The sequence below is a fragment of the Manis pentadactyla genome, chromosome 16, assembly GCF_030020395.1.
Source record: "Manis pentadactyla isolate mManPen7 chromosome 16, mManPen7.hap1, whole genome shotgun sequence".
NCBI classification, from domain to species: Eukaryota; Metazoa; Chordata; class Mammalia; order Pholidota; family Manidae; genus Manis; species Manis pentadactyla.
Window position 1 is genome coordinate 55,086,527 of NC_080034.1, and position 26,765 is coordinate 55,113,291.

Here is a 26,765-nt window from a genome sequence, read left to right on the forward strand (position 1 = left end):
TTCAAATTGGTTTGTATTCTATGACGTAGCTCTCCCTTATATTATATTGCATTTCGTAAATTGTTACCTTTGACCTATGTACATATTTTTTCTCAACATATATATATAAATATTAAATAGTTAATGTAACTAAATGTTATTAATATTTACAAGTATATTTGGTATAATATGCATGTTCTTTGGAAGGAAAGAAAGTAGAAATGAGTCACCTTATCACCCCTTTTATTGCTAAAAGACTTCTACATTAACACTTTGGGGTGTTGTCAGAGGAGATTCTAGGAGTTTCTGTCATATTTTATTATCCTAGTTGGACTCATCTAGGCTTGTAAAACGTCTTAATTTGAAGGAAGGTCTAGAACAATAAAATAAATGTGGATTTTGAATGTGAAATGAGAGCTCTCTATCTTCTCAGAGAATATAGATTAGAATCTGACAGTTTGAATATAAAAAAGTCTTTCAAACTATATAAACAAACTAGCTTGTTAATTGACCAATACTGTTAATATCTCAAATGCTCTAATATATCTAATATACCAGTCAATTTTATTTATCACAGAATCTGAAATGCCATTGCTGTACAATGATTCATTGTTTTAAGATAGGCCAGTGCAGAAGGAAAGTGCTGCCAATTGTTAGATACATGCTGGTTTAGACATGTTTAAACACTTCATTTCAAAAATAAACTTTTCTTTTTGATATTTAAGAAAGTAATCTCCTAAACCATAAAAGATACTTGTCAAGTTAACATTTCAAAAGTTAGTCATAACAGATAATATTCAACAATCATAAACCAAATAAATGAGACGTTGGTAGTAGCTTATCCCTCAGAGCCTGGGTGAAGTTTCTGTGCCTCTTAACTTCTCGTACCTCCTCCATAGCGTGCCTGATTTTTTAACCTGTTTTTCCCATCTTCTCTAACTGCTTATAATAAAAAATTTTAAGCTATATGAATTTTTAATGACTTACAAAAATTATGTCTTCCTTGCTAAAGTGAAAAGATAGCGAGTTGAACTTTTTAGTGTTTTTCTGTCCCAAGGGTTTAAAAATAAAAGTTAACTGTGCACCTGTGTAGAGTTTGAAATTGCTGATATATTCACACACAAATACACACCATATACATTACAGAGTTTCTCAGCTGTCACAGAAATATGGTTAAGTCCTTTTTAAAATCTCAAGGCATTTAAATTTTCTTAAAGATTTTTAGGACTAGTATCATATATAGACCTGGAGTCAGAAAGATGTGGGTTTATATCTTGGCTCTGCCATTTAACCTCTGTGAGCCTTAGTTATTTCATTTGTAACCAGTGTGTAATGTTGCATATCCTCTAAGGTTGTTATGAAGATTAAACAAGATCATGTAAATTTAATACGGCAGTTCAATAAATGGTGGAAATTATTAGTGGAGTTCAAGTGATTTGGGTTTTAGTCAAGTATATTCATTACTAGTGAGAATATAATATATAGGTTTCTTAAAACTCTTCATCTGTTACAAAATTTAAAGCAATATCTAATGTTAAGTATTCTAGAGTGATTTTGTAAGTGATATTATGATAGACCACTTTTATAGTTAGAAGTATTCTGACCAAGTTTGCCAGCAGAAGAGAGCATGACATTACAAGCTTTCTGTATCAGTCACCTATTGCCACAGTAATGCTGGGAAACAAGCACCCGCAAAACCTCAGTGGTGAACAATGCCACGTGGTAATTGGTTAGGCTGATAGAGTCCACCGGAGGTAAGGTAGGCAGCTCTACTGATCTTACCTGGCTTTGTTCACGTGTGTGGAGTCAGCTGACTCCCTGTGTTCCAGCCTCTGGCAGCGCAGCCTTAACATGTCCTGATGATAAAGGTCAAGACAGAAGAGTGAAACTACACTTGTACTAGTACAGAGTACACTCTCAAACTTACACTTGCAGTCACAACTGCTAACATCCTGTTGGGCAAAGATCACGTGTCTGAAGTTCGTATCAAGGGACAAGAAAGTAAATTTCACTTCTTGATGAAAGGAACTGCAGTCACATTTGCACGTAACATGGATAAAGGGAGGAATGAAGAATTGGGGCCACTGATTATGTAGATCTCTCCCAGTTTCATACATTGTCCTTAAAAATAATGAGAACTAGATTGTCCTTAAACCTTGTTGATATTCTGTATTATTTTTATTTAGATTTAGTCCCTCTGTGTCATAAATGAAATAATCACTGGATTCAGAAACTTTACCATTTTTATAGCTGAGTGAAATACTATGTTTGGCGGGGGGGCTTTGTATTCTATTTTGAGTTCTTTTGCATTATTGTTATTTGTAAGACAAGCTAAATCATTCTTTTTACATATTAGCAGCTACTTTCCTCCTAAACAGGGATTATGTGAAATGTGGAAAAAAAATGGACTTAAATTAGCTTCTGTGATAAGAATTAAGAGAAGCATCATTTTTGTGTGCTTCTGTGTATGGAGCTGTATGTGATGAAAAAGTTGGTCAATTTCTAAAGGAAGTAAGCATTGGTACTTTCTGCCACACCATTTTTCTACCAGTATCTAACTTTAAACAATTTTCTTAAAAAGTATGTCCTTTATCATGATGCCATTCACATAGTTAATTGTTTTTTGGTTTACAGTTAGGTAAAGTTGTTAAAAGTATTCCTTGAAATTTTGTGTTTTTCAGAAAAAGCCCGACAAGCTGCACAAATAAAGCTTTTGAGCAAACTCCAAAAGCAGGAACAGGCTCGCATTGCCAAAGAAGCTAAAAAACAACAAGGTGAGTGAGTTAAACGAAAACATAAACTTGAAGAGTGAGTACTGGGGAGTTCACAGGAGGCTTCTCTTCTTTGTTCCTTTTCTGATGATACCTGTGTTTTGGCTTTTCATCATAGCAATAATGGCTGCTGAGGAGAAGCGACAGCAAAAAGAGCAGATAAACATTATGAAACAACAGGTATGTTCATGCACTGAACTGGTTTTATAACAGGTGGTACTTTGGGAGTCGATTTACTTATTGTATATGTACATTATTCTTATTTGATTTATGAAATAACTTTCATACTTGTTATATATCTTATTTAGAGAGTTATCATCTTCCTTTATTTAAAATTCACCTAAATTTTAAACCAAGTCTCTAAAGAAATGATACCAAACAATACAATTATGTAAGTACTTTTAGTATCCTGATAGACTGAATGTAAATTAACATCTTGAACAACTTTGAAGATTTGGTCCCATTGCTTCTGAATGTTTAAAAATTATCCCCCAAAATGAGAAAGCATTATTTTTGCATATCCAGTGTTTTACCCAGTGCTCTCCTCTGTGTAGTTTTTAAAATTAAATATAGATAGATGAAATAACTTTTTAACTCTTACAGATAAAGCCTACATGGGAATATACTCAACTTCCTCTAAGATGGGAATGTGTAAACTACTCTATCTCCACATACTCATCTATTAAAGCAAAAAGGAAATGGGGGGAAGTACTATTCTTTTAAAAATTTTAAACTGCAAGTAGTTATTTCTGAGTCAGTTGTTTTATAGAGAAGCTGCTAAATAATGGCTTGGCTTGTTCTTGATGTGGTTATCTCTAATAATGTAATGAATACATTTACTTAAATACTTTCTGTATTGACTAAAGTAGTATGATTAGAGTTGATGTAAAATTGAGAGAGAATTTAGAATTTGTAGTCACGCATGCAGGTCATTTGTAGAGTTAAATATCGGCTCTCCTATTTAATAATTCATGACCTTAGATGAATTAGTTAACCTCTCAGCCTTGATTTCCTCCACTGTAAAAGAAAAACAATTGCATTATGTGAACATTGAATGAATGTAAAGTGCCTACCACCGTGACTGGAAAAAAAGCAAATGCTTGCTTTCTAAAAGATAGATATAAAACATCAAAATGTTTGGTATACTCTTACTGTAATTTAATGTAAACTTGAATTCTGTTAATTGTAACTGCTAAAGACACTGTAAGGTTGACTTTAAAATATATAGTGTGATGAATATATTTATTAAAATACTGTAAATATTTACTGCCTACTACAGTATATGTGAAAATAAGTTCATTTGAAGCTGAAATACTGTTGTTTCTGTTACAGTTTTTAATAGTTTATCCTATTTCCAAATGGCTTGAGACCAGTTGTATTCCATTAGCATTTTAAATTAGGCTTTGTGTGACCTAAGCCTACATAGTGTGCTACTCATCAAAAAAAAAATTGATTTTCCAAGTTTCCAGGAGCAGTAATACAAGTGAACTGATATTAGATATTGATCAAGATGCTTATCTGAGACTAGTCTTAGATTACCATCTGACTTATTCCTAATTGCCAGCAAAGTAAATTAAAGTCATGCAGAGTCTATTTTAAAGGTTGCAGTAGATCTAGAATAAAATAATTAAAATAATAGCATGTGCTTCTCATCCTCAAGATTTTTTTTTCCACCTAGTAGGCCAAAAATACCACCCGACAGTCCTCAAGGCAGTTTTCCGGAAGTGTACAGAGGCCTTGTTATGAAGCAGGAGCAGAGGCAGTGGGAACTGACCAGGGCTCTCCACTAACTGCTTGACTATAGGCAAAATATTTATTTTCTAGGACCTTCAATATTCTCTTAGGTGAAAAGAAGATAATTTCAACTCCTGTATTGTTATTTTTTTAAATGATCAATAAGCTACTTTATATAAAATGCCCAGTTCATTGCATGGATACTCAGTATTATTAGGTGAACACATATTGTAATAATTTATAAATAATGTTTATTTTTGATATTCCTAATGAAAGTACTACCAATGTACATCTATATAAATCACTCAGACTAAAACAAAGCTCTATACTGGGTGAGTTAAGTCCAACGTTCTATACCTATTTCTGTGCTTAAGAGATTAATGAATGACTTTTGTTGACTTGATTAAAGATTAAATTCAGAGTATCCTTAGGTCTCAAGTTCTGTTCTAAATAAATATTTCAAATGTGGATCAAGTGCAACCTTCTGTAAGACTTGGAAATAAAACAAAAGATACACTTGTATGTTTATTTTTGGTAAGCTATAATCAAAACCTAGGATCACAATCAGCAAAATCATAGAATGTGATCAGTCTTCTAAAATCACAACAGAAATTCCAGAAATCTCATTATCCTGCAGTGAATCCCTGCAGGGAATCAATAACATCAATGCAAAAAAAGAAATAAAAATGTATTAAAGTATAGTTTCAAAAGGTACAACTGGCATCTGGAAATAGGGGTGGGTATGGTAATATAAAGTAGTATAAAATATGTCAGCTCTGAAAATCCTAGGAAAGCTGCAATTTACAAGTAGGGCAATTTAGGTGTATTTTTTAAAAACTATCCTCATCAGTGCCAATATGGGACTTTCAAAGGGATTTATGAATGTAAAATTGTTAACGATGTGCTTATAGCATATGCAATGATTTTTAAAAATGAAAATGTAACATTATCAAAATGTAGATTGCTGAATTCAAACAATAACTACTACATTACATTTAGATAATGTGAGCACCACTTATAAGTTATTAGAAATTATTTCTGTATTTTCCTTACTGTAGTTATTGAAAGTAATGTCATTTATCATGTTACGGCAATTGTTAACACTTCGTACAGTCATGATGTACTGTGCACTTTTTTAAGCGTTTTTGATTTAATTGTGACAGTGAGAAAAAGAGCAAGTGCCTCCCCTATTTTATGCAAGAGTAGTTCTATTTGTTCAGGTTCATGCAATGAGTGACAGTAACTCAGGACTAGCGTTAGGTGTCCTGATTTCCTGATGGACTGTTTTATCCTACTTGTCTGTCCAATATTTATTTCCGAATGAGTATTACTTGTACTTGCTAATATTTATAAAGACTTGAGTATAACCAGCTTGGTTTATGTTGTTTCTGTATACTTATTTAGCATTTGTATTTTAAAATTGTTTTGAGATACTTTATAAAGTGATACCAATTTAAGACAGGTGGCATATATATAATGTTAAGGTAAATAATTAAAATTTATATCCAGCATGGGCAACCTTTGTTAAATCTGTACTTTTTTCTTTAATTATTTGATTCCACTTAAATACCTTCCACCTAGATATTTAGTTTATTATCTTAAATTGTCATAATTTTTCCTACAGGAAAGAATTAAGAGAATACAACAAATCAGAATGGAAAAAGAACTTCGAGCCCAACAAATTCTAGAGGTAGAATTCTTAAATTTGATATGATTAAAGTAATATAGTCATGTATTTTAAAGTCTGAAAAATGAAAATTTTATCGGTATGTTCTCTCACTCATACACATTAACATGTCCATCACAAATTATCTGTAAACATAATGCATAGAATAAGGACCTCTCTGAACCTTACTAGGCAAGTTTATCTAATCCTAATAGTAAAAATCCAGGAAATAAGTAAAGGGAAAAAAAGGGGAAAACCTCTCAATAGCCAATAGTCATAAAGATCATACGTTAAAACTCATGTTCTTTACTTTTCAAAACATCATTAAGTCTTATAGTCAGATACCTGCTTTTCATTTAGAAATAAAACATGACCAAAGTAAAATTGTGTTTAATGTGGAAATAGTCTAAGCAGGTTTGTTTTCTGAGTTTGGACAGAACTGTGCTGACAGAATAGGGCTCAAGGACATGCTGGCAACAGCAAAAGGAATAGCTAAAAGACAGCAAGGGAAAATAGGATAAAGAGAAACTCCAAAGCCTAGCAACAGTCTGTAATCTTGTAGTTAAAAAGGAAGCAATTTTCAACACCTTAATGGCCCAAAGGCATTTCTGTTATCAAACTGTGTAGTATAGTAACTGATGTCAAGAATAACTGCTCAAGTCTTCAAGAAAAAGCCAAATTATGTTAAGTGTGCTGTGTCTATCTGAGCTGTACGTGTATATGTCTCAAAATTATCCAAAGTACTTTTGTCCAAAATAAGCTTTTTAATTTTGAAAATTATTATAACCCAAACCCTTAGCTGTTCAGGAAACTGTTGCCATAAAAATTGGCTCATTCCCTGAGCAATGCGGTTAGCTGAGGTTTTCACAGTTACAGGTTTTTTCCTTCTAAAAACATATACACATATTCCCTTACCCATTTCAAATTAATTTTAAAACCCTCCAAATTGAAAATATTAAAGTACTTTGGCAATTACTACTAGATAATTATGAAGCTACTAGTTAATGACTTGAAGATTATAAAGCTCAAATTTGATAGCATGAGCTTGATATTCACAATGTGCTTCATGAAAGTTATGTTTCCATTATATTAGGGAAAAAAAACCTTGAATTTAACCACAGTAGGTTAAATCGGGTTTAATGTTTCATTTATGTTATTTAAGTAATGGATTTATCTCAAATTTAAGTACTACAAAAGAAACTTCAAATAAAGTAGACACATGCATTTTAAAATGTTACTTATTTGTCCTTTAACCTTTATTGTTAAAATCTATCCCGTTTTTCTAAACTTTCTACACTGATCATGTTTTTCTTTAAAAAATCAGAGAACAAGCAACAAATGACATAACATCACTTTTCTGTGATTAAGTTTTAAGGTAAAATAACACTCAAATTATTTCAGAATTTTTACAGAGTTTGAAGAAGAAAGCCTGACATACTGTTACGATTTCAGAATTTTTTTGTATATCTTAAGTGTAATCTATACATTAGAAATGAAATTAGTATGTTAAACGTAACAATCTGAGGGGAAATCTCTAATTGTCTACATACATGTTACATACTGTTCTGTACCTTGCGAGGCATGGAGCTCCATTTTCAAGTCTGAGGTCATATTCAGGTTGTGGTGGTGCTGTTGCATGACTTTGAGACCTATTTTATATGCACAGGCTAAGAGGATAAAGAAGGAAGAAGCTGCAAAAGCCAAATTTTTGGAGGCTGAGAAACGAAAACAGGTAAATATAGAGGACAGTCAGAGTTCTTACTTTTTTCTATTTATTTTGTTATCCTTAATCCACAATGACCTGAAGAACATTATGTTTACTAGGCTCCCTCCTTCACCAAGTCCCCCCCACAAAACCCATTCCAGTCACTGTCTATCAGCATAGTAAGATGTTGTAGAATCACCACTTGTCTTCCCTGCATTGCACAGCCCTCCCCGGGTCCCCACACCACATTATGCATGCTAATTGTAATGCCCTCTTTATTTTTCCCCTGCCCTTATCCCTCCCTTCCCACCCATCCTCCCCAGTCCCTTTCCCTTTGGTATCTGTGAGTCCATTCTTGGGTTCTGCGATTGTGCTGCTGTTTTGTTCCTTCAGTTTTTCTTTGTTCTTATACTCCACATATGGGTGAAATCATTTGGGACTTGTCTTTCTCCACCTGGCTTATTTCACTGAGCATAATACTCCCTAGATCCATCCATGTTGTTGCAAATGGTAGGATTTATTTTGTTCTTATGGCTGAATAATACTCCACTGTGTATATGTACCACCTCTTCTTTATCCATTCATCTACTGATGGACACTTAGTTTGCATTCATTTCTTGGCTATTGTAAATAGTGCTGTGATAAACATAGGGGTTGATGTGTCTTTTTCAAACTGGACTGCTGCATTCTTAGGGTAAATTCCTAGAAGTGGAATTCCTGGGTCAAATGGTATGTCTATTTTGAGCTTTATGAAGAACATCCATACTGCATTCCACAATGGTTGAAGTAATTTACATTCCCACCAGCAGTGTAGGAGGCTTCCCCTCTCTCTACAACCTCGCTAACATTTGTTGTTTGTCTTTTGGATGGTGGCGATCCTTACTGTGTGAGGTGATATCTCGTTGTGCTTTTAATTTGCATTTCTCTGATGACAAGCCACGTGGAGCATCTCTTCATATGTCTGTTGGCCATCTGAATTTCTTCTTTGGAGAACTGTCTGTTCAGCTCCTCTGCTCATATTTTATTTGGATAATTCACTTTTTATTTGTTGATGTGCGTGAGCTCTTTATATATTTTGGATGTCAACCCTTTATCGGATCTGTCATTTATGAATATATTCTCCCATACTGTAGGGTACCTTTCTGTTCTAATGATGGCGTCCTTTGATGTATAGAGGCTTTTCAGCTTGATATAGTCCCACTTGTTCATTTTTGCTTTTGTTTCCCTTACCCGGGGAGATGCGTTCAAAGAAGTTGCTCATGTTTTTGTCCAAGAAAGTTTTTCCCATGTTTTCTTTAAAGAGTTTTATGGTTTCATGACTTACAATCAGATCTTTGACCCATTCTGAGTTTACTTTTTTGTATGGGGGTAGGCAATAATCTGGTTTCTTTCCCTTGCATATATTTGTCCAGTTTTTGAATACTGTGGCTTTGTAGTAGAGCTTGAAGTTGTGGAGCGAGACCTCCCCCACTTTTAATTCTTCCTTCTCATGATTGCTTTGGCTATTCGGGGTCTTTGATCTTTCTGTAGGAATTTTTGAACTATTTGTTCCAGTTCGTTGAGGAAAGTTGTCAGTAATTTGATAGGGATTGCATCAAATCTGCATATTGGTGTGGGCAGGATGGCCATTTTGACGATATTAATTCTTCCTAGCCAAGAGCATGGGATGAGTTTCCATTTGCTAGTGTCCTCTTTAATCTCTCCTAAGAGTGTCTTATAGTTTCAGGGTATAGGTCTTTCTCTTCCTTGGTTAGGTTTATTCCTAGGTGTTTTATTCTTTTTGAAGCAGTTGTGAATGGAATTGTTTTCCTGATTTGTCTTTCTATTAGTACATTGTTAGTGTATAGGAAAGGCACAGATTTCTGTGTGTAAATTTTGTATCCTGCAACTTTGCTGTATTCTGATATAAGATCTAGTAGTTTTGGAGTGGAGTTTTTAGGGTTTTTTTTATATACAATATCATGTCATCTGCAAATAGTGACAGTTTGACTTCTTTAAGGATTTGGATTCCTTGTATTTCTTTGTTTTGTCTAATTACCGTGGCTAGGACCTCCAGTACTATGTTGAATAACAGTGGGGAGAGTGGGCATCCCTGTCTTGTTCCCGATCTCAGAGGAAAAGCTTTCAGCTTCTCGCTATTCTGTATAATGTTGGTTGTGGGCTTATCATATATGGCCCTTATTATGTTGAGGTACTTGCCCTCTATACTCATTTTACTGAGAGTTTTTATCATGAATGGATGTTGAATTTTGTCGAATGCTTTTTCGGCATCTATGGAGATGGTCATGTGGTTTTTGTCGTTTTTGTTTATGTGGTGGATGATGTTGGTGGATTTTCGAATGTTATACCATCCTTGCATCTCTGGGATGAATCCCAATTGGTCATGGTGTATGATCCTTTTGCTGTTTTGTTGAATTTCGTTTGCTAATATTTTGTTGAGTACTTTTGCATCTACGTTCATCAGGGATATTGGTCTGTAGTTTTCTTTTTTGGTGGGGTCTTTGCCTGGTTTTGGTATTTAGGGTGATTTTGGCTTCAAAGAATGAGTTTGGGAGTATTCCCTCCTCTTCTATCTTTTGGAAAACTTTAAGGAGAATGGGTATTATGTCTTCTCTGTATGTCTGATAAAATTCGGAAGTAAATCCATCAGGCCCGGGGGTTTTGTTCCTGGCTCGTTTTCTGATTACCGCTTCAATTTCTTTGCTGGCAATTGGTTTGTTTAGATTTTGTGTTTCTTCCTTGCTTAGTCTTGGAAGGTTGTATTTTTCTAAGAAGTTCTCCATTTCTTCTAGGTTTTCCAGCTTTATAGCATATAGGTTTTCATAGCATTCTCTAATAGTTATTTGTATTTCTATGGGGTATGTCTTGATTTTTACTTTGTCGTTTCTGATTCTGTTGATGTGTGTTGATTTTCTTTTTCTCTTAATAAGTCTGGCTAGAGGCTTATCTATTTTGTTTATTTTCTCAAAGAACCACCTCTTGGTTTCATCGATTTTTTTTTTCTATTTTATTCTTCTCAATTTTATTAATTTCTTCTCTGATCTTTATTATGTCCCTCCTTCTGCTGACTTTAGGCCTCATTTGTTCTCCCTCTCCAATTTAAATAATTGTGACATTAGACTATTCATTTTGGATTGTTCTTCCTTCTTTAAATATGCCTGGATTGCTATATACTTTCCTCTTAAGAGTGCTTTTGCTGCGTTGCACAGATGTTGGGGATTTGTGTTGTTGTTGTCATTGTTTCCATATATTGCTTGATCTCTATTTTAATTTGGTCGTTGATCCATTGTTTATTTAGGAGCATGTTGTTAAGCCTCCATGTGCCTGTGGGCCTTTTTGCTTTCTTTGTATGATTTATTTCTAGTTTTATTCCTTTGTGGTCTCAAATGTTGTTTGGTAGAATTTCAGTCTTTTTGAATTTACTGAGGCTCCTCTTGTGGCCTAGTCTGTGGTCTGTTCTTTAGAATATTCCCTGTGAACTTGAGAAGAATGTGTATCCTGTTGCTTTTGGATGTAGAGTTCTCTAGATGTCTATTAGGTCCATCTGTTCTAGTGTGTTGGTCAGTGCCTCTGTGTCCTTATTTTCTGTGTGGTGGGTCTATCCTTTGGAGTGAGTGGTGTGTTGAAGTCCCCCCAAAATGAATGCATTGCATTCCATTTCCTCCTTGTAGTTCCGTTGGTATTTGTTTCAGATATGCTGGTCCTCCTGTGTTGGGTGCATATATATTTATAATGGTTATATCCCCTTGCTGCAGTGACCCCTTTATCATTATGTAATGTCCTTCTTTATCTCTTGTGAATTTCTTTGTTTTTAAGTCTATTTTGTCTGCTACTAGTACTGCCACACCTGCATTTTTCTCCCTGTTGTTTGCATGGAATATCTTTTTCCATCCCTTGACTTTTTGTCTCTCCATGTCTTTGGGTTTGAGGTGGGTCTCTTGTAAGCAGCAAATAGATGGGTCTTGTTTTTTTATCCATTCTTTTACTCTGTGTCATTTGATTGGTGCATTGAGTCTATTTACATGTACGGTGATTATTGAAAGATATGTACTTATTGCCATTGCCGGGTTTCAATTTGTGGTTACCAAAGGTTCAAGGTTAGCTTCTTTAGTATCTTACTGGCTTACTTAACTTGCTTATCGAGCAATTGTAGACACTGTGTGGTGATTCTTTCTCTCCTTTCTTATTCCTCCTCCATTCTTTATATGTTGGGTGTTTTATTCTATGCTCTTTTGTGTTTTCTTTAACTGGTTTTTGTGTAGTTGATTTTGGTTTTTTCCTTTCGTTAGTATTTGGTTGTTCTGGTTCCTTTGCTGTGATTTTATTTTCTCTGGTGACATCTGTTTAGCCTTGGTAGTGCTCCCATGTAGAGCTGTCCCTCTATAATACCCTGTAAAGGTTGTTTGTGGGAGGTAAACTCCCTCATCTTTTGCTTGTCTGGGAATTGTTTAATCCTTCCTTCAAATTTAAATGATAATCGTGCTGGATAGAGTATTCTTGGTTCAAGGCCCTTCTGTTTCATTGCATTAAATATTCATGCCATTCTCTTCTGGCCTGTAAGGTTTCTGCTCAGAAGTCTGATGATAGCCTGATGGGTTTTCCTTTATAGGTGACCTTTTGCCTCTCTCTAGCTGCCTTTAAAACTCTGTCCTTCTCCTTGATCTTTGCCATTTTCATTATTATGTGTCTTGGTGTTGTCCTCTTTGGGTCCCTTACGTTGGGAGTTGTGAGTGCTTCCGTGGTCTGAGCACCTATTTCCTCCCCCAATTTTGGGAAGTTTTCAGCAATTATTTCTTCAAGGACACTTTCTATCCCTTTTTCTCTCTCTTCTTCTTCTGGTACCCCTATAATGTGAATATTTTTCCATTTGGATTGGCCACAGAGTTCTCTTAATATTCTTTCATTCCTGGACTTCCTTTTGTTTCTCTCTGTGTCAGCTTCTCTGCGTTTCTGTCTCTGATTTCTATTCCATTAACGGCCTCTTGCCACTCATCTAGTCTGCTCTTAAGTCCTTCCAGAGCTTGTTTTATTTCTGTAATCTCTTTCCGGTCTTCATCCCTTAGCTCTTGCATATTTCTCTGAGGATCTGTCAGCATGGTTATGACCTTTATTTTGAATTCTTTTTTAGGGAGATTGGTTAGGTCTATCTCCCCAGGTTCCTTCTCAGGGGAGGATGTCTGGGTTAGTCTGGTCTGTATCAAATTCTTCTGTCTTTTCTTGGCGATAGAAGTAGTTGTGGGGAGCTTACGTTTATGTTGGATGGGAGAATGTCCCTTCTTGCTGGTTTGTGGACTTCCTCTCCTGGGAGAACGGCGACCCCTAGCGACTTGTGCTGGGAAACTCCGCGCAGACGGTGTTTCTTATTCTTGCCTGGCAGTTGTGCAGGAAGCTCTGCTCTGCTTCCGTGGGAGTGGCCGGCCTCAGGCAACTGTTCTCCTATGGCGGTGCCATGTCGGAGGGGAAATGGGAGGGAGGCTGTTTATCACCGTGAGGGGCCTCCGAGCTGTAGTGCCACCCAGGGGTTATGGTGCCCTGAGTTCCCCAGGATTCCCAGTTATTGGGCTGCTTGCTCCTGTGTAGTTCCATCCAGCTGTGAGGCTCCTGTCCCTTTAAGACTTTCAAAAAGCACTCGCTTTTCTTTGTCCCAGGGGCGCCGGCTGTGGGGACAGCTCGCAGGTTTTACTGTCCCTTTTCCCTAGCATCCAGCACCCCACATGCTGTGTGTCTGCACCTCCTGGGGCGGAAGGCTTGGGCTGGGTATTTAGCAGTCCTGGGCTCCCTACCCCTCCCGCTCCGACTCCTCTGCTTCCGCCTTGAGCTGGGGTGAGGGGCGCTCGTGTTCCCCCAGACCGCAGCTTGTATCTTACCCCCTTCGCGAGGCACTGGGTTCTCGTAGGTGTGGATGTAGCCTGGCTGTTACTCAGATTAAAACAAAGCTCTATACTGGGTGAGTTAAGCCCAAGATTCTATACCTATTTCTGTGCTTAAGAGAATAATGAATGACTTTTGTAGACTTGATTAAAGATTAAATTCAGAGTATACTTAGGTCTCAAGTTCTAATCTAAATAAATATTTCAAATGTGAATCAAGTGCAACCTTCTCTACGACTTGGAAATAAAACAAAAGATACACTTGTATTTTTATTTTTGGCAAGCTATAATCAGAACCTAGGATCACAATCAGTAAAATCATAGAATGTGATCAGTCTTCTAAAATCACAACCCAAATTCCAGAAATCTCATTATCCTGCAGTGGATCCCTGCAGGGAATCAATTACATCAATGGAAAAAAGGAAATAAAAATGTATTAAAGTATAGCTTCAAAAGGTACAACTGGCATCTGGAAATAGAGGTGGGTATGGTAATATACAGTCCTGATGGACTGTTTTATCCTACTTGTCTGTCCAGTATGTATTTCCGAATGAGTATTACTTGTACTTGCAAATATTTATAAAGTCTTGAGTATAATCAGCTTGGTTTATGTTGTTTCTATATACTTATTTAGCGTTTGTATTTTTAAATTGTTTTGATACATTTTATAAAGTGATACCAATTTAAGACAGGTGGCATATATATAATGTTAAGGTAAATAATTAAAATTTATATTCAGCATGGGCACCCTTTGGTAAATCTGTACTTATATCTTTAGTTATTTGATTCCCCTTAAATACCTTCCACCTAGATATTTAGTTTATTATCTTAAATTGTCATAATTTTTCCTACAGGAAAGAATTAAGAGAATACAACAAATCAGAATGGAAAAAGAACTTCGAGCCCAACAAATTCTAGAGGTAGAATTCTTAAATTTGATATGATTAAAGTAATATAGTCATGTATTTTAAAGTCTGAAAAATGAAAATTTTATCGGTATGTTCTCTCACTCATACACATTAACATGTCCATCACAAATTATCTGTAAACATAATGCGTAGAATAAGGACCTCTCTGAACCTTACTTAGCAAGTTTATCTAATCCTAATAGTAAAAATCCAGGAAATAAGTAAAGGAAAAAAAAGGGGGAAACCTCTCAGTAGCCAATATAGTCATAAAGATCATACGTTAAAACTCATGCTCTTTACTTTTCAAAACATCATTAAGTCTTAGAGTCAGATACCTACTTTTAATTTAGAAATGAAACATGGCAAAAGTAGAAGTAAATGTTCAATGTGGAAACAGTTTAACCAGGTTTGTTTTCTGAGTTCTGACAGAACTGGGCTGAAAGAATAGGGCTCAAGGACATGCTGGCAACAGCAAAAGGAATAGCTAAAAGACAGCAAGGGAAAATAGGAAAAACAGAAACTCTGAAGCCTAGCAACAGTCTGTAATCTGGTAGTTAAATAGGAAGCAATTTTCAACACCTTAATGGCCCAAAGGCATTTCTGTTATCAAACTGTGTAGTATAGTAACTGATGTCAAGAATAACTGCCCAAGTCCTCAAGAAAAAGCCAAATTACGTTAAGTGTACTGTGTGTAAGCTGTACATACGTGTATATGTCTCAAAATTATCCAAAGTACTTTTGTCCAAAATAAACCTTTTAATTTTGAAAATTATTACAACCCAAACCCTTAGCTGTTCAAGAAAGTGTTGCCATAAAAATTGGCTTATTTCCTGAGCAAGGTGGTTAGCTGAGGTTTTCACAGTTACAGGTCTTTTCCTTCTAAAAATATATACACATATTCCCCTACCCATTTCATTAATTTTAAAACCCTCCAAATTGAAAATGTTAAAGTACATTCGCAATTGCTACTAGTTAATGACTTTAAGATTACAAAGCTCAAATTTGATAGCATGAGCTTGATATTCAGAATGTGCTTCATTAAAGGTTATGTTTCCACTATATTAGGGGAAAAAACCTTGTATTTAACCACAGTAGGTTAAATCGGGTTTAATGTTTCATTTAAGTTATTTAAGTAATGGATTTATCTCATTTTTGGTATTACAAAAGAAACTTCAAATAAAGTAGACACGTGCATTTTTAAATGTTACTTATTTGTCCTTTAACCTTTATCGTTAAACTCTATCCCGTTTTCTAAATTTGTTATAGTGATCATGTTTTACTTTCAAAAATTAGAGAAAAAGCAAAAAATGCCATGAAATCATTTTTTCTGTGATTAAGTTTTAAGGTAAAATAATACTGAAATTATTTCAGACTTTTTACAGAGTTTGAAGAAGAAAACCTGACATACTCTTACGAATTTAAGAATATTTTTGTATATCTTAATTATATTCTATACATTAGAAATGATATTATTAGTATGTTAAATGTAACAAACTGAGTGGAAATCTGTAATTGTCTACATATATGTTACATATTGTTTTGTACATTGTGAGGCATGGAGCTCCATTTTCAAGTCTGAGGTTATATTCAGGTTGTGGTGGTGCTGTTACATGACTTTGAGACCTATTTTATATGCACAGGCTAAAAGGATAAAGAAGGAAGAAGCTGCAAAAGCCAAATTTTTGGAGGCTGAGAAACGAAAACAGGTAAATTTAGAGGACAGTCAGAGTTTTTAGTTTTTTAAATTTATTTTGTTATCCTTAATCCACAATGACATGAAGAACATTATGTTTACTAGGCTTCCCCCTTCAACAAAGTCCCCCCCACAAGCCCCATTACAGTCACTGTCCAACAGCGTAGTTAGATGTTGTAGAATCACTACTTGTCTTCTCTGCATAGCACAGCCCTCCCCATGCCCCCACCCCACTTTATACATGGTAAAGGTAAGGCCCCCTTTCTGTTTGCCTGCCCTTATCCCTCCCTTCCCAACCATCCTCCCCAGTTCCTTTCCCTTTGGTAGCTGTGAGTCCATTCTTGGGTTCTGTGATTGTGCTGCTGTTTTGTTCTTTCAGTTTTTGTTTGTTCTTATACTCCACATATGAGTGAAATCATTTGTTACTTGTCTTTCTCCACCTGGCTTATTTCACTGAGCATAATATCCTCTAGCTCCATCCATGTTGTTGCAAATGGTAGGATTTGTTTTGTTCTTATGGCTGAATAATACTCCACTGTGTATATGTACCACCTCGTCTTTATCTATCCATCTATTGATGGACACTTAGTTTGCTTTCATTTCTTGGCTATTGTAAATAGTGCTGCGATAAACATAGGGGTGCATCTGTCTTTTTCAAACTGGGCTGCTTCATTCTTAGGGTAAATTCCCAGAAGTGAAATTCCTGGGTCAAATGGTATGTCTATTTTGAGCTCTCTGAAGAACATCCATACTGCATTCCACAATTGATGAATTAATTTACATTCCCACCAGCAGTGTAGGAGGCTTCCCCTTTCTCCACAACCTCGCCAACATTTGTTGTTTGTCTTTTGGATGGTGGTGATCCTTACTGGTGTGAGGTGATGTCTCATTGTGCTTTTACTTTGCATTTCTCTGATCACAAGCGATGTGGAGCATCTTTTCATATGTCTGTTGGCAATCTGAATTTCTTCTTTGACGAACTGTCTGTTCCACTCCTCTACTCATTTTTTAATTGGATTATTCGCTTTTTTTTGTTGATGTGCATGAGCTCTTTATATATTTTAGATGTCAACCTGTTATTGGATCTGTCATGTATGAATATATTCTCCCATACTGTAGGATACCTTCCTATTCTAATGATGGTGTCCTTTGCTGTACAGAAGCTTTTCAGCTTGATATAGTCCCACTTGTTCATTTTTGCTTTTGTTTCCCTTGCCCGGGGAGATACGTTCATGAAGAAGTTGCTCGTGTTTATGTCCAAGAAAGTTTTGCCTATGTTTTCTTTAAAGAATTTTATGGTTTCATGACTTAAAATCAGATCTTTGATCCATTCTGATTTTCCTCTTTTGTATGGGGTTAGACAATAATCTGGTTCCATTCTCTTACATGTAGTTGTCCAGTTTTTGAATACTGTGGCTTTGTAGTAGAGCTTGAAGTTGGGGAGTGAGATCTCCCCCACTTTATTCTACCTTCTGAGGATTGCTTTGGCTATTCGGGGTCTTTGGTGTTTCCATATGAATTTTTAAACTATTTGTTCCAGTTCGTTGAACAATGTTGTTGGTAATTTGATAGGGATTGCATTGAATCTGTATATTTCTTTGGGCAGGATGGCCATTTTGATGATATTAATTCTTCCTAGCCAAGAGCATGGGATGAGTTTCCATTTGCTAGTGTCCTCTTTAATCTCTCTTAAGAGTGTCTTATAGTTTTCAGGTTCGAAGTCTTTCACTTCCTTGGTTAGCTTTATTCCTAGGTATTTTATTCTTTTTGTTGCAGTTGTGAATGGAATTGTTTTCCTGATTTCTCTTTCTATTAGTTCATTGTTAGTGTATAGGAAAGGCACAGATTTCTGTGTGTTAATTTTGTATCCTGCAACTTTGCTGTATTGCAATATCAGATCTAGTAGTTTTGGAGTGGGTCTTTAGGTTTTGTTTTGTACAGTATCATGTCATCTGCCAATAGTGACAGTTTAACCTCTTCTTTGCCAGTTTGGATTCCTTGTATTTCTTTGTTTTGTGTAATTGCCGTTACTAGGACCTCCAGTGTTATGTTGAATAGCATTTGGGAGAATGGGCATCCCTGTCTTGTTCCCGATGTCAGGTGAAAAGCTTTCAGCTTCTCACTATTATGTATGATGTTGGCTGTGGGCTTGTCATATATTGCCTTTATTATGTTGAGGTACTTGCCCTCTATATCCATTTTACTGACGGTTTTTCTCATGAATGAATGTTGAATTTTGTCGAATGCTTTTTCGGCATCTATGGAGATGCTCACGTGGTGTTTGTCCTTTTTGTTCATGTGGTGGATGATGTTGGTTGATTTTCGAATGTTGTACCATCCCTGCATCCCTGGGATGAATCCTACTTGATCATGGTGTATGATCCTTGTGATGTATTTTTGAATTTGGTTTGCTAGTATTTTGTTGAGTATTTTTGCATCTACGTTCATTAGAGATACTGGTGTGTAATCTTTTTTTGTGGGGTCTTTGCCTGGTTTTGATATTAGCGTGATTTTGGCTTCATAGAATGAGTTTGGGAGTATTTCCTCTTCTTCTATTTTTTGGAAAACTTTAAGGAGAGTGGGTATTATGTCTTCTCTGTATGTCTGATAAAATTCAGAAGTAAATCCATCTGGCCCGGGGGTTTTGTTCCTGGGAAGTTTTTTGATTACCGCTTCAATTTCTTTGCTGGTAATTGGTTTGTTTAATTTTTGTGTTTCTTCCTTGGTCAGTCTTGGAAGGTTGTATTTTTCTAAGTCCAATTTCTTCTAGGATTTCCAGCTTGTTAGCATTTAGGTTTTCACAGTATTCTCTAATAATTCTTTGTATTTCTATGGGGTCCATGGTGATTTTTCCTTTCTCGTTTCCGATGCTGTGGGTGTGTGTTGATTCTCTTTTTCTCTTAATAAGTGTGGCTAGAGGCTTATCTATTTTGTTTATTGTCTGAAAGAACCAGCTCTTGGTTGCACTGATTTTTTTTTTGTATTTTATTCCTCAATTTTATTTATTTCTTCTCTGATCTTTATTATGTGCCTCCTTCTGTTGACTTTAGGCCTCATTTGTTCTTCTTCTTCCAATTTCGATAATTGTGACATTTGACTATTTATTTGGGATTGTTCTTCCTTCTTTAAATATGCCTGGATTGCTATATACTTTCCTCTTAAGACTGCTTTCGCTGCATCCCACAGAACTTGGGACATTGTTTTGTTGCCATTTGTTTCCATTTATTGCTTGATCTCTATTTTAATCTGGTTGTTATATACTTTCCTCTTAAGACTGCTTTCGCTGCATCCCACAGAACTTGGGACATTGTTTTGTTGCCATTTGTTTCCATTTATTGCTTGATCTCTATTTTAATCTGGTTGTTGATCCTTTGATTATTTAGGAGCACTTTGTTAAGCCTCCATGTGTTTGTAGGCCTTTTTGCTTTCTTTGTATGATTTATTTCTAGTTTTATTCCTTTGTGGTCTGAAACGTTGGTTGGTAGAATTTCAATCTTTTTGAATATACTGAGGCTCTTCTTGTGGCCTAGTATGTGGTCTATTCTGTAGAATGTTCCATGTGCACTTGAGAAGACTGTATCCTGTTACTTTTGGATGTAGAGTTCTCTAGATGTCTTTTAAGTCCATCTGTTGTAGTGTGTTGTTCAGTGCCTCTGTGTCCTTACTTATTTTCTGTCCAGTGGATCTGTCCTTTGGAGTGAGTGGTGTGTTGAAGTCTCCCAAAATGAATGCATTGCATTCTATTTCCTCCTTTTAGTTTTGTTGGTATTTGTTTCACATATACCGGTGCTCCTGCGTTGGGTGCATAGATATTTACAATTTTTATATCTTCTTGTTGCAGTGACCCCTTTATCATTATGTCATGTCCTTCTTTATCTCTTGTGACTTTCTTTGTATTTAAGTCTATTTTGTCTGCTACTAGTACTGCCACACCTGCTTTTTTCTCCCTGTTGTTTGCTTGGAATATCATTTTCCATCCCTTGACTTTTTGTCTCTGCATGTCTTTGGGTTTGAGGTGAGTCTCTTGTAAGCAGCATATAGATGGGTCTTGCTTTTTTATCCATTCTATTACTCTGTGTCTTTTGATTGGTGCATTCAGTCCATTTACATGTACGGTGATTATTGAAAGATATGTACTTATTGCCATTGCAGGCTTTAGATTTATGGTTACCATAGGTTCAAGGTTTGCTTCTTTAGTATCTTACTGCCTAACTTCACTTGCTTATTGAGCTATTGTAGACACTGTGTGGTGATTGTTTATTTCTCTCCTTTCTTATTCCTCCTCCTCCATTCTTTATATGTTGGGTGTTTTATTCTATGCTCTTTTGTGTTTTCTTTAACTGGTTTTTGTGTAGTTGATTTTGGTTTTTTCCTTTCGTTAGTATTTGGTTGTTCTGGTTCCTTTGCTGTGATTTTATTTTCTCTGGTGACATCTGTTTAGCCTTGGTAGTGCTCCCATGTAGAGCTGTGCCTCTACAATACCCTGTAAAGGTGATTTGCGGGAGGTAAATTCCCTCAACTTTTTCTTGTCTGGGAATTGTTTATTCCCTCCTTCATATTTAAATGATAATCGTGCTGAATAGAGTATTCTTGGTTCAAGGCCCTTCTGTTTCATTGCATTAAATATATCATGCCATTCTCTTCTTGCCTGTAAGGTTTCTGCTGAGAAGTTTGATGATAGCCTAATGGGTTTTCCCTTGTTGGTGACCTTTTTCTTCTCTCTAGCTGCCTTTATAACTATGTCCTTTGCCTTGATCTTTGCCATTTTCATTATTATGTGTCTTGGTGTTTTCCTCTTTGGAGTTCTGTGTGCCTCCGTGGTCTCTGCAACTATTTCCTCCCATTTTTTTGGAAGCTTTCAGCAATTATTTCTTAAAGTGCACTTTCTATCCCTTTTTCTCTCTCTTCTTCTTCTGGTACCCCTATAATGCAAATATTGTTCCATTTGATTTGGCGACACAGTTCTCTTAATATTCTTTCATTCCTGGACATCCTTTTACCTCTCTCTGCGTCAGCTTCTCTGCGTTCTTGTTCTCTGATTTCTATTCCATTAACAGCCTCTTCCACCTCATCCAGTCTGCTCTTAAGTACTTCGAGAGATTATTTTATTTCTGTAATCTCCCTGCAGACTTCATCCCTTAGCTCTTGCATATTTCTCTGAAGATCCGTTAGCATGGTTATGACCTTTATTTTGAATTCTTTTTCAGGGAAATTTGTTAGGTCTATCTCCCCAGGTTCCTTCTCAGGGGAGGATGTCTAGGTTAGTCTGGTCTGTATGAAATTCTTCTGTCTTTTCATGGCAATAGAGGTAGTTGTGGGGAGCTGTCGTGAATGTCGGGTGGGAGAACGTCCCTTCTTGCTGGTTTGTGGCCTTCCTCTCATGGAGAACGGCGACCCCTAGCGGCTCGTGCTGGGCAGCTGCACGCAGACGGGGTTTCTTATTCTTGCCCGTTGGTTGTGCAGGAAGCTCTGCTCTGTTGCCGTGGGCTTGGCCATCCTCAGGCTACTGTCCTGCTATGGCAGAGCCACGTCGGAGGGGAAATGGGAGGGAGGCTGTTTATCACTGTGATGGGGCTCCGAGCTGCGCTGCCACTAAGGGGGTGGGGCACCTGGAGTTCTGCGGGATTCCCAGTAACTGGGCTGATTGCGCTGGGGCGCTGCCCTCCAGCTGTGAGGCTCCTGTCCCTTTAAGACTTCCAAAAAGCACTTCGTTTTCTTTGTCCAAGGGATGCAGGCTGTGGGGACAGCTCGCAGGTTTTACTGTCCTGTTTCTCTAGCATCCAGATCCCCACACGCTGTGTGTCTGCGCTCCTGGTGCGGATGGCTGGGGCTGGGTATTTAGCAGTCCTGGGCTCCCTTTCACTCCCCACTCTGACTCCTCTCCTCCCCCCGTGAGCTGAGCTGAGGGGCACTTGTGTCCCGCCGGGTGCGGATTCCATCTTACCCCCTTTGGAGGCGCTCAGTTCTCGCAGGTATGGATGTAGCCTGGCTGTTGTCCTGTATCTTCTGGTCTTTCTTTTAGGGATAGTTGTATTTGTTCTATTTTGAAAAATAAATCGTTTTTGGAGGAGGTTTCCGCCACTCTACTCACACCGCCATCTTGGCTCCTTCCCCTATAATGATTTATAAGTAATGCTTATCTCTGCTATTGCTAATGAAAGTACTACCAAATATATATATGTACATCTTTATAAATCACTCAGACTGAAACAAAGCTCTCTACACTGGGTGAGCTAAGCCCAAGGTTCTATACCTATTTCTGTGCTTAAGAGAATAGTGAATGACTTTTGTTGACTTGATTAAAGATTAAATTCAGAGTATGCTTTGGTCTCAAGTTCTACTCTAAATAAATATTTCAAATGTGGATCAAGTGCAGCCTTCTCTAAGACTTGGAAATAAAACAAAAGATACATTTGTATGTTTATTTTTGGCGAGCTATAATATTCAAAACCTAGGATCACAATCAGCAAAATCATAGAATGTGATCAGTCTTCTAAAATCACAACAGAAATTCCAGAAATCTCATTATCCTGCAGTGAATCCCTACAGGGGATCAATAACATCAATGCAGAAAAAGAAATAAAAATATTAAAATATAGCTTCAAAAGGTACAACTAGCATTTTAAATAGGGGTGGGTATTATAATATGCAGTAGTATAAAATGTGTTGGCTCTGAAAATCCTAGGATAGCTGCAATTTACAAGTAGGGTATTTTAGGTGTATTTTTTTAAAACTATCCTCATCAGTGCCAATTTAGGACTTTCAAAGGGATTTATGAATTTAAAATTGTTAACGGTGTGCTTATAGCATATGCAATGATTTTTTAAAATGAAAATGTAACGTTATCAAAATGTAGATTGCTGAATTCAAACAATAACTACTACATTATATTTAGACAATGTGAGCACCACTTATAAGTTATTAGAAATTATTTCTGTATTTTCCTTACTGCAGTTATTGAAAGTAATGTCATTTATCATGTTACGGCAATTGTTAACACTTCGTACAATCGTGATGTACTGTGCACTTTTTTAAGCGTTTTTGATTTAATTGTGACAGTGAGAAAAAGAGCAAGTGCCTCCCCTATTTTATGCAAGAGTAGTTCTATTTGTTCAAGTTCATGCAATGAGTGACAGTAACTCAGGACTAGCGTTAGGTGTCCTGATTTCCTGATGGACTGTTTTATCCTACTTGTCTGTCCAATATTTATTTCCGAATGAGTATTACTTGTACTTGCTAATATTTATAAAGACTTGAGTATAACCAGCTTGGTTTATGTTGTTTCTATATACTTATTTAGCATTTGTATTTTAAAATTTTTTTGAGATACTTTATAAAGTGATACCAATTTAAGACAGGTGGCATATATATAATGTTAAGGTAAATAATTAAAATTTATATCCAGCATGGGCAACCTTTGTTAAATCTGTACTTTTTTCTTTAATTATTTGATTCCACTTAAATACCTTCCACCTAGATATTTAGTTTATTATCTTAAATTGTCATAATTTTTCCTACAGGAAAGAATTAAGAGAATACAACAAATCAGAATGGAAAAAGAACTTCGAGCTCAGCAAATTCTAGAGGTAGAATTCTTAAATTTGATATGATTAAAGTAATATAGTCATGTATTTTAAAGTCTGAAAAATGAAAATTTTATCGGTATGTTCTCTCACTCATACACATTAACATGTCCATCACAAATTATCTGTAAACATAATGCGTAGAATAAGGACCTCCCTGAACCTTACTAGGCAAGTTTATCTAATCCTAATAGTAAAAATCCAGGAAATTAGTAAAGGAAAAAAAGGGAAACCTCTCAATAGCCAATATAGTCATAAAGATGATACGCTAAAACTCGTGCCCTCTACTTTTCAAAATGTCATTAAGTCTTATAGTCAGATACCTGCTTTTATTTTAGAAATGAAACATGGCAAAAGTAGAAGTAAATGTTCAATGTGGAAACAGTTTAACCAGGTTTGTTTTCTGAGTTCTGACAGAACTGGGCTGAAAGAATAGGGCTCAAGGACATGCTGGCAACAGCAAAAGGAATAGCTAAAAGACAGCAAGGGAAAATAGGAAAAACAGAAACTCTGAAGCCTAGCAACAGTCTGTAATCTGGTAGTTAAATAGGAAGCAATTTTCAACACCTTAATGGCCAAAAGGCATTTCTGTTATCAAACTGTGTAGTATAGTAACTGATGTCAAGAATAACTGCCCAAGTCCTCAAGAAAAAGCCAAATTATGTTAAGTGTACTGTGTCTAAGCTGTACATGTATATGTCTCAAAATTATCCAAAATACTTTTGTCCAAAATAAACTTTTTAATGTTGAGAATTATTATAACCCAAACCCTTAGCTGTTAAGGAAACTGTTGCCATAAAAATTGGCTTATTCGTTGTGCAATGTGGTTAGCTGAGGTTTTCACAGCTACAGGTTTTTTCCTTCTAAAAATATATACACATATTCCCTTCCACATTTCAAATTAATTTTTAAACCCTCCAAATTGAAAATATTAAAGTAAATTGGCAATTACTACTAGATAATTATGAAGCTACTAGTTAATGACTTTAAGATAATAAAGCTCAATCTTGATAGAATGAGTTTGATATTCAGAATGTGCTTCATTAAAGGTTATGTTTCCATTATATTAGGGGAAAAAAACCTTCAATTTAACCACAGTTTAAATCGGGTTTAATGTTTCATTTAAGTTATTTAATTAATGGTTTTATCTCAAATTTTAAGTATTACAAAAGAAACTTCAAATAAAGTAAGACACATGCATTTTTAAATGTTATTTATTTGTCTTTTAACCTTTATCATTAAAATCTATCCTGTTTTTCTAAACTTTCTGCAGTGATCATGCTTTGCTTTAAAAAAGTCAGAGAACAAGCAAAAAATGCCATAACATCATTTTTTCTTTAAAGTAACACTCAAATTATTTCAGACTTGTTACAGAGTTTGAAGAAGAAAACCTGACATACTCTTACGATTTATGAATTTTTTTGTACATCTTAATTGTAATCTATACATTAGAAACGAAATTAGTATGTTAAATGTAACAAACTGAGGGGAAATCTGTAATTGTCTACATACATGTTACATACTGTTTTGTACCTTGCGAAGCATGGAGCTCCATTTTCAAGTCTGAGGTTATATTCAGGTTGTAGTGGTGCTGTTGCATGACTTTGAGACCTATTTTATATGCACAGGCTAAAAGGATAAAGAAGGAAGAAGCTGCAAAAGCTAAATTTTTGGAGGCTGAGAAACGAAAACAGGTAAATTTAGAGGACAGTCAGAGTTTACAGTTTTTTTAATTTATTTTGTTATCCTAAATCCACAACAACATGAAGAACATTATGTTTACTAGGCTCCTCACCTCAACAAAGTCCCCCCCACAAGCCCCATTACAGTCACTGTCCATCAGCGTGGTTAGATGTAGTAGAATCACTACTTGTCTTCTCTGTGTTGCACAGCCCTCACTGTGCCCCAACCACGCATTATACATGCTAATCGTAAGGCCCCCTTTCTGTTTGCCTACCCTTATCCCTCCCTTCCCACCCGTCCTCCCCAGTCCCTTTCCCTTTGGTAACTGTTAGTCCATTCTTGGGTTCTGTGATTGTGCTACTATTTTGTTCCTTCAGTTTTTGTTTGTTCTTATACTCCACATATGAGTGAAATCTTTTGGTACTTGTCTTTTTTCCGCCTGGCTTATTTCACTGAGCATAATATCCTCTTGCTTCATCCATGTTGTTCCAAATGGTCGGATTTGTTTTCTTCTTTTGGCTGAATAATATTTCACTGTGTATATGTACCACCTCTTCTTTATCCATTCATCTACTGATGGACACTTAGGTTGCTTCCATTTCTTGGCTATTGTAAATAGTGCTGCAATAAACATAGGGGTGCATCTGTCTTTTTCAAACTGGGCTGCTGCATTCTTAGGATAAATTCCTAGAAGTGGAATTCCTGGGTCGAATGGTATGTCTATTTTGAGCTTCCTGAGGATCCTCTATACTGCTTTCTACAATGGTTGAACTAATTTACATTCCCCCCCGCAGTGTAGGAGGGTTCCCCTTTCTCCACAATCTCACCAACATTTGTTGTTGTTTGTCTTTTGGATGGTGGCGATCCCTACTGGTATGAGGTGGTATCTTATTGTGGTTTTAATTTGCATTTCTCTGATGACAAGCGATGTGGAGCATCTTTTCATGTGTCTGATTTTCCATCTGAATTTCTTCCTTGGAGAACTGTCTTTTCAGCTCCTCTGCTCATTTTTTAATTGGATTATTCACTTTTTGTTTGTTGAGGGTGTGAGCTCTTTATATATTTTGGATGTCAACCCTTTATCAGATCTGTCATTTATGAATATATTCTCCCATACTGCAGGGTACCTTTTTGTTCTAATAAAGGTGTCCTTTGCTCTACAGAAGCTTTTCA

The 26,765-nt window shown here is 36.1% G+C and overlaps 1 protein-coding gene across 1 annotated transcript in view; it reads left to right on the top strand.

Annotated features, from left to right (window-relative positions):
* Positions 1-26,765, top strand: part of LOC130681224 (bromodomain adjacent to zinc finger domain protein 2B-like) — a 76,416-nt gene that overhangs the window by 40,861 nt on the left and 8,790 nt on the right. Inside the window, exons 7-14 of the mRNA XM_057493827.1 lie at positions 2,661-2,753; positions 2,869-2,930; positions 6,109-6,174; positions 7,817-7,882; positions 14,580-14,645; positions 16,274-16,339; positions 23,847-23,912; positions 25,538-25,603. Coding sequence (XP_057349810.1) covers positions 2,661-2,753; positions 2,869-2,930; positions 6,109-6,174; positions 7,817-7,882; positions 14,580-14,645; positions 16,274-16,339; positions 23,847-23,912; positions 25,538-25,603 — 551 coding nt within the window. The remainder of the gene's footprint in view (positions 1-2,660; positions 2,754-2,868; positions 2,931-6,108; positions 6,175-7,816; positions 7,883-14,579; positions 14,646-16,273; positions 16,340-23,846; positions 23,913-25,537; positions 25,604-26,765) is intronic.